Source organism: Microtus ochrogaster, chromosome 7 (genome assembly GCF_000317375.1).
Source record: "Microtus ochrogaster isolate Prairie Vole_2 chromosome 7, MicOch1.0, whole genome shotgun sequence".
Lineage (NCBI taxonomy): Eukaryota > Metazoa > Chordata > Mammalia > Rodentia > Cricetidae > Microtus > Microtus ochrogaster.
The window spans coordinates 3342463-3350783 of record NC_022014.1 but is presented as its reverse complement, the minus strand read 5'-3'; the positions used below and the strand labels follow the sequence as shown (position 1 = coordinate 3350783).

The 8321-nt window shown below is 50.8% G+C and overlaps 1 protein-coding gene across 2 annotated transcripts; it reads right to left on the bottom strand.

Moving 5' to 3' along the window:
• Nucleotides 1-300: 300 nt before the first annotated feature.
• On the bottom strand, nt 301-5618 carry Syngr3 (synaptogyrin 3). Of its 2 annotated transcripts, none has more exons than XM_013347456.2 (4): nt 5416-5618; nt 2375-2612; nt 1755-1870; nt 301-1676 (listed from the first exon to the last, which is right to left on the bottom strand). In XM_013347456.2, the coding sequence occupies exons 1-4, from the start codon at nt 5512-5514 to the stop codon at nt 1467-1469; spliced, it is 663 nt and encodes a 220-aa protein (XP_013202910.1). In that variant the 5' UTR covers nt 5515-5618; the 3' UTR covers nt 301-1466. The 2 variants fall into 2 exon arrangements, with proteins under 2 accessions (XP_013202910.1, XP_005349212.1); XM_005349155.2 differs by having other exon boundaries at nt 1755-1897; nt 5416-5617.
• Between the last annotated feature and the right edge of the window lie 2703 nt (nt 5619-8321).

Below are 8321 nucleotides of genomic sequence, written 5' to 3'. Positions count from 1 at the left end.
ATGTGACACATCTTTGTATCATTAAACACGGGTTTCACAGCATAAACGAATGTAACACATCTTCAGCTAATACTCCACAGCAGTCTCCAGCATTTCTGAGGGCTTGCACTGAGTAGCAGATTTCACCAGGCCAATGTGATCTATTAAGGGATCATAGTCCTGTGGTCTTTCTCTAAAACCTAGTAGTCAGCCTAACTTCCATCTTCCTAACCCCTGCCAAATTCTGGGTCCTGATGTCCTGAGACCCCAGACCCCAGCACAGCAGGGATGGGATGAAAATGATTCTAGGAGTACCTTAGCTGTGGTCAATGCATTTACAGTCTTTATTGTAAAGAAGTTGCAGTTTTAACAGGGGACACTGAAAATACACAATCACGGATTGTTCTGACTTTCAGAAGAGAGAGAAATAGATCCATATATACAAAATTTGTAAACATGATCACTTAAATATCCACATAATTGGTCTATGCTACAACGTACAGGGTTGTCATTCAACTGCAACTCCACAGGGAGGCATTTTGTCTGGAAGAATGAGATATGGCAACGCATTTGGTTTGACTTGATTTGAAAAGCCAGCTTCAAGCAATGCATGAGTAGTCTGTTATGCACAGGGACCTGGTCTGGGCCTTAAAAGGGAACAGACAATAGAACAGGGGGACTGGTTCAGGAAGCAAGGTTAAGCCATTTACAGGAATGACCCTTCAGCAACACCCTGGGCAGATGAGACCTTGTAAGAGGCTTGTCTTGCCTGTTACACAGGTACCCAACTGTCTCACTCTTCCCTAGGGAAGGTCTTACTGAAGAGTGGGTACCCAGGCTCATAGCTGTCTATGCCTTTCTGGGCAGAAGCACCCACACCTGGGCAGGAGCCACACAGAGGGGGGCAGCTTATGGGAGCACTATGAGATGAAATCTGAAGACTTAATCACAATCACAATACCGACAGGGCTGAGCTGTTCTAGGGAATCCTGCAAGAGGAAGTAGAGGGGGGCCTCTGGACAGGGTGGACCACAATGATAGGAGCCAGGGCAGTCACTGTCCACAGAGACATGGGACTGGGAACAAGGGCCATAACCCCACCTAAGGGTGTAAATAGACTCCCTCTCCCTGGTCCTCAGAAGCCCTTGCACCCTGCCCTGGAAGGTCGCTGGACTTCTGACCCTAGAGTGGACAGGTGAGCCCGTGGTTGGCTGGCCCATGAAAGGAATGCTTCCCAGGACAGCCCACTTCAGGCAGTACTGTTTTCTTCTCAGAGGGCCTTAGAACTGGGACCTCTAACTAGGGGAAACTTTGTGGGGACAGTCCAGGAATCCTAGGGAGGCTACTCCCCTTGGTCCCAGAGACCCACAGTGGCCACTTTCTCTGTCCTTGGCACTGGGACGGTAGGACCCAGGAAAGGTCCCAGGAGGCCTCGAGGCCTACGATGGTGATGTGGCCTTCCAGCCCTGGCAGAAGCGTAACAGCTACTAGTAGGCAGGCACCTGGTACCCTTTGGGGCTGGTGTCCAGGGTTTCGGTGAAGGGCGGGCTCTGGTATGTTTCTGTGCCCTCCACACCACTGCCCACTGGGTAGCCTGGGTAGGCCTGGGCAGCCCCAGCACCTAGCTGATCTGTGGCAAACAGAGACATATCGGTGCCCAGGCGGAACCGCTGCAGGGCCTTCACGGTGAGTGCCACCTGGGTGAGAGAGCCAGGATCAGCTGGAGCAAACCCGGAGACACTCCAGGCCCCACTACCCACGGGACCCGCACTCACCCAGCTGAGGATGGAGAAGAAGCTGAACGCGATGGCGGCCCGTGCCGCATCCCCAGCCTGTGCAGTGCCTGGTCCTGGCGCTGTGCGCTGCCACTGATTGGTGAGGAAACAGAAGCCTACGAACCACAGGAAGGACCAGACACCTGCAGGTGGGACTGGTGATCAGATGGTGTTCTACCACCAGGATCTGTGGTCTAGTTGAACCAGAGAAGGTCCCTCCGGTTCACCGGAAAATCCCTGTTTACAGGACCTCCAAGACCCCTTCGCAGCTCACCCTTGCTCCTTGGGTCAGACATTCCTTTTACTGTGTTAGCCAGGAGCCCTGAGACCCCCGGCGCTCCCAACACAGGGCTCCCTCCGTACCTCTAGGTGGTTGGGTCCTACGGGCTCAAAATCCTGAGGCACATCTGGAAACCTGCTACATTCCCCGGAAGAAGCCCCGCGGCAATCTCCACGCCCGGTCCCATTTCTTAGAGGACCAGTCACGCCCCCCCCCAGACCCTTTTATCTCCCCGATTAAGTCAGACTGTACCTCTTCAAGCCCCTTCAGCTCAACGCACCAGGTCCCGCCCCAGCCCACTCTTCATTAGGCCACGCCTCTCACCGCCGGCCCCGCCCACCTGAGAAGCCCAGGTCCAGAAGCACAGCGCGGCGACGGTCTCGGACGCTGCTGATCTGCTGAAAACGCGCGTCCAGCAGCAGGAAGGCAGCGCAGGCGATGAAGGCCCCGAGACCCAGCACGATGCCGAAGCGACAGGCGCCCGCGTTTCCGTTGAAGACGCAACGCAATTCTGGACCGCTGTCCGCGTTTACATAGCCTTCGTTGACTATGGGCCCGAACACGGCAATAGAGAAAACCTGCCAGCAGCAGGCAGCGTTTAGGGCTATGAGGCCTCCTCATGCCACTGCCCGAAGGCATCTGTTGCCCCTATCAAAAGCCCCAAGTCTCTATGCCTGTCCCAGAGTTCTCCTGCAGCATTTAACCCATCTTCCCACCCTTTTGCATATTGAGGAATTATTGAAAATAAAGAAGCTGGGTGGGGGTGGCACACACCTTTAATACCAGTATTCAGGAGGCAGAGACAGGCAGATCTCGAGCTCGAGGTCAACCTGGTCTATAAAGAAATAAAAAAAAAAGAGGCATTTACAGAGTAGCTAAAACCGCTACTTTGCTTAGGTTTGCATGGAGGTAATACTGTATGTCTATAATCACAACACTCCGGAGGTGGAGTAAGAAGGATCAGAGGGGGGCTGGAGAGATGGCTCAGAGGTTAAGAGCATTGCCTGCTCTTCCAAAGGTCCTGAGTTCAATTCCCAGCAACCACATGGTGGCTCACAACCATCTGTAATGAGGTCTGGTGCCCTCTTCTGGACTTCAGGCACATACACAGAAAGAATATTGCATACATAATAAATAAATAAATAAATATTTAAAAAAAAAGAAGGGGGCTGGAGAGATGGCTCAGAGGTTAAGAGCATTGCCTGCTCTTCCAAAGGTCCTGAGTTCAATTCCCAGCAACCACATGGTGGCTCACAACCATCTGTAATGAGGTCTGGTGCCCTCTACTGGCCTGCAGGCATACAAACAGACAGAATACTGTATAAATAATAAATAAATAAATATTTTAAAAAAATAAAATAAAAAAAAGAAGGATCAGAGGAAGACAGCCTTGGCGACCTAAGACACTAATAAAACAATAATACAGAGCTCAAATGAGATGGCTCAATAGTTAAAAGCACTGGCTAGGTTTGATTCCCAGCACCCATGTGGAAGCTCAAGACTGTAACTTGGTGACAGGGAATCCGATGCCCTCTCTGGTCTATGCCAGTACCAAACACACACATGGTGCACAGACATACATGCAGGAAAAAACTCATAAACATAAAATATCTGAGACACCACTCTTCCTATCCCCTTTAGAGGAGGCGTATTAGAGTTCCCATGGTGAAGTCGGTCATACGACTGCTAAGAGCCATAGCTCCTTGGCTCCTCTGCAAGTCTTGGAACCTATGGCCTCCCATAGTTTACTTAAAAGTGTGAAGACAGAAGCCTTCACCTATATGGGTGACTTCCGGGCTTATGGTAGGCCAGGGCACTGTAGAGGGTAAAGCCAAGGGGCAGCTGTCTAGGGAAATATGCAAGTATGCCAGCCTTTCCCCTTCTGAACTGGACCTCTTGCATATGGCAGCTGCGTGTGTCTGCTCCTTAGAGTACCACATGAAGTAAACTGACCTGGCTAGGAATGCTGGGTCCAAGAGTGTCCACTATCGTGGACACCAGAAATGACCTCTGTGAGTAACCAGTTAAAATATCAGTCAAAGCCGGGTGGTGGTGGTGCGCGTTTTTAATCCCAGCACCCAGGAGGCAGAGACAAGCAGATATCAGAGTTTGAGGCCAGCCTGGTCTACAGAGCAAGTTCCAGGACAGGCTCCAAAAAAAAAAAAAAAAAAAAAAAAAAAATCAGTCAAGAGCAATGATTCTAAAGCTTTAGAAAATTGGGCTCTCTAAAGTTGAACAGCGACCTTTTTTTCTTTTTGGTTATCTGAAACATGGTTTCTCTGTGAAACAGTCCTGGCTGTCCTGGAACTCGTTTTGTAGACCAGGCTGGCCTCAAACTCTGATATCTGCCTGTCTCTGCCTCTTGAGTACTAGGATTAAAGGCGAGCACCACCATTGCCTGGTGACCACTGACTTCCAAGGTTTAGTCTGACTTCAGTACCTCCTGCCCACCAGTTCTCCGGGGCAGGATGGAAGCACACACTAAGTCTAGGCAGTCCTGTGTCTCCAAGAAATGTCCTCCAGTCTCAAATCATATTTCACTCCTTTCTCACCCAAACTTCTTGATAATGTAGCCATGGAAAATGCCACAGCATGGACAAGTCCCTTGAGAGCAATGCACAAGTCAGGACCAGAAGAGTCTTGCTTCAGTCCACGAGATCTTGCCGGGAGGGGATGCCCCACCCTGGGAACCGCCCTCCTCCAAGACAGGCGTGGAAATTAGACGAGTGTCAGCTGGACAAAATCCAGAACTTGGCACCCATCTCCTAAATCTTCTGCCCTAGGGGTTAGGACAGGCAAAACATGCTCAATGGGATAGATTACCCCTAGTCTGCAGCTTCCATGCCATTTCCGGGAAGCCTTCCCGGATGAGCCCCTTCTAACTACACCAGCCAGGAGCCCCCTTGCCCTCCTTCAACTGAGACCTAAGGGGTCTAGGAAGGACCACCTCCCTTTAAATGAACCTGGTGAATTTATGATCCAGCAAAGGAAGGAACTGTGCTCCCATGCCCCCTTTCCCGTCTGGAATTTAGTCCCTGAACCCCTCGGAGAACCACATCCGCAACCCTATGCCCACTTCCAGGTTTTGGGAACCTGAAAAACGAAGAGAATGCTGAGGAAGGGAACTGGATTAGATCTAAAGAACTGAGGGCAGGGGGAGACCAGCGGTGACCTCTCAAGGTCTATTGGTAACAGTCGGCCCTTCCCCCGCCCGCAGGTGGGCGCGCCTAGCTATGTGACGTCACCCCAACCTGCGGTCGGGGGGGAGGGGCCGACGGAGAGGAGGGTGAGGGGCTATGGGCAGGGGGCGGGTGAGGGTGGGAGACAGGGATGCTAGGAGAGATGGGGGACCAGGAAGGGGCCTGCTTTGGGGCCACTCACCCAAGACACGGCCCGCAACAGGGTCTGGGGCCGCTTCGCGAAGCTCACGGGATCGAAGGCAGCTCCCGCACGGCCCGCGCCGAAGGAGGCTCCCTCCATGGCAGGACCGGTGCCTTCTGTCCGTTTGTCCTGCCGGTCTACCCTGCCCGAGACCAACCGGGGCTGCTGCTGAGGCTGCTGATGCTACGGATGCTGCCGCTACCTCCGCCTCCCGGGAGCGCGCGTCGGCTGCTGCGGGGGCGCGCGGGGCGGGGCCGAGCCAGCGCCCCCGACAGGGTCCACGCGCAGGGGACCTAAGCCCTTCCCTGCGTCCTTCCTGCTCACTGTCCCCTGCGTGACAAAGTCGGAGATGGAGACATTCTCTGGAAAGACAAAGCGAGGTCCTCATGGGGTTTAGAGGTGGGCAAGAGAAGGTAAGGACTGAACTCAGATTTTGTCATGGCCAAGATCATTGACAGAAGGATGAGCACATCATCAACGTGCTTCTCTGACCAGGAGGGCCTTTTGGTGAGTATATAAGGGGAAACTGAGACCTAGCATCTTGCCCTTTGCATTCAGGGAAAGACAACCAGTCCCCAGCCCCTAGTCTCAGAAGACCGGGGGTAAGTCACTGGGGGCCTTTCTCATTAGCCCTTTCATCACTATAGAAAGAAAATCAAAGAACATGTAAGGAAAGAAGCCCCTGTCCCCTTTCTGAGAAAGAAGAAAATCTCAGCTCAGAAATGTGGTACACACTTGTATTGCTGCGGCTCACATCCCCACTGCATTCTGACTTCTCCTTCACAGGTTGTACCTTCCTAACAGGGGCAGGTGAGAAGAGTGGCGTTTGCCTTCAGGGACACTCGTCTGGGAGGCAGAGACCACTGTGGCCAGCAGGAGTGAAGGTTGAACATCTCTGTTCCTTTCCTCTGGTGGGGTCATGTCTTCCACAAGCTTTCTCCATCTCTGGTCTCCAGAATTGATCTGTGGCCATTTAATCCTGAGTTCAAGGAGGGGAGAAGCAGCAGAGATGCCATCGCCATCTTGTTCCAGATGTTACCTAGTTACCCTGGCCACTGCTGGGAATCCCACAGACCCGCTTCATGCTTTCAGTGCCAGGCTGGTAGGAGACTGAATGACGCTACCTTCATGGTCACTGCAGAAGCGGGGGTAGAGTAAAAGATGATGGGTGAGACCCCCAGTTGTCTGACTGTCTTCCCTGGGAACAGAGCCAGATATAAGCAAAGTTTACACACATTAAGACTGTGCAGTGCCGAGCACTTCACTGTGACCTGCTGTTCATTCTTCAGAGGGAAGGGCAGCTGTGGTGTTCAGTCCCTAGGAAACCAGTTGTTTCTGGGACACAGGTGAACAGAGCAGGTGCAGCCCACCAGTTTGGTCAACTCCCCGATACCTTGAATCCCATTTTAGCTGTGGGCAGATCTGTGTTATCATCCATTCTCCCCTTTTCCTCCATCATTTACATCCGCACTCAGGAAAAAAAAATGCAGCACATTCTCTGAAAAACAGTTCTTGGGCTGAGTATATAGCCCGGAGGCAGAACACCTGCCTAGCACGCATGGGGTGGGTGTCGTCTCAGATGAAATTCCTAATTCCACCAAATAAACAGCTTCTGTTCCCCTTAGCAGCAAATTCAGGCTGTTGCCCATCTGTTTCTAGGACCTCTCCCTCCCCTTTTCCCTCAGTACCTGCACTATAATTAAGTCCCTACCCTGCACCTAGCTGGGCTCCTCCGCCTGCCATTTCAGAATCGAGCTTGATTCTCCTCATTCATACACACAGCTCACACCTCCAATGTCTATCTCATAGCCTTCTTATTTTCCCATTGCTGGGAATAGAACCCCGGGGTATTATGCATGCCAGGCAAGCATTTCCCCTCAGAGCTACATCCCTAGCCATCGTGAGCCTCTTTTTTTTTAAAAAAAATTTTTTAGCCAGGTGGTGGTGGCGCATGCCTTTAATCCCAGCACTCAGGAGGCAGAGGCAGGCGGATCTCTGGGAGTTTGAGACCAGCCTGGTCTACAAGAGCTAGTTCCAGGACAGGCTCCAAAACCAGAGAGACCCTGTCTTGAAAAAAAACCAAAAAAATAAAAAAATAAAAAAAAAATAAAGTGAGATGAAATTTAAGAAAAAATTTAGATTTATTTAAATAAATTTATTTATTTAATTAATTATTTAAATAAATACAACATTCTGCCTCCATGTATGCCCACACACCAGAGGAGGGCACCAGACCTCAGTACAGATGGTTGTGAGCCACCATGTGGTTGCTGGGAATTGAACTCAGGACCTCTGGAAGAGCAGTAAGTGATCTTAACCACTAAGCCATCTCTCCAGCCCCTATGAGGTTCTTCTTGAAAGCCCTTTCCTGTCCTCCATTTGCCAGATCTATAGGCTTGTGATCCATCCCTCTGATGACAGGGTCTCACTATGAGGAACTGGGATTAAAGTGTGTACCATCATGCTGGGCTTGTATTCCTGTGTTGCCTCTCTATGTGCTGACCACTGACAGCTCAGACCATAACCTTACTTTACACTACAGCTTCACTTGTCTTGTGGATGCCCTGTGAACAGGGACAAAATGAAAGTTTTGAGGTTTTTTTTTAAAATATTTATTTATGTATACAATATTCTGTGTGTATGCCTGCAGGCCAGAAGAGGGCACCAGACCTCATTATAGATGGTTGTGAGCTATCCAGCCCTTGAGGCTTTTTTTTAAAGATTTATTTATTATATATACAACATTCCACGTATCTTCTGCACTCCAGATCTCATTTCAGATGGTTGCGAGCCACCATGTGGTTGCTGGGAATTGAACTCAGGACTTCTGGAAGAGCAGTAAGTGCTCTTAACCTCTGAGCCATCTCTCCAGCCCCAAGTTTTGAGGTTTTTTTTTTTTTTTTTTT

What these genes read in the sequence shown, in the direction of transcription:
- Syngr3 (XM_005349155.2), bottom strand. Translation starts at nt 5,514, where the DNA reads ATGGAGGGAGCCTCCTTCGGCGCGGGCCGTGCGGGAGCTGCCTTCGAT. An exon ending in TGTTGCGGGCCGTGTCTTGG is followed by an intron (nt 2,613 to 5,415) that starts GTGAGTGGCCCC and finishes TGCTGCTGGCAG; the next exon opens with GTTTTCTCTATTGCCGTGTT. An exon ending in TCTGGACCTGGGCTTCTCAG is followed by an intron (nt 1,898 to 2,374) that starts GTGGGCGGGGCC and finishes TCCCACCTGCAG; the next exon opens with GTGTCTGGTCCTTCCTGTGG.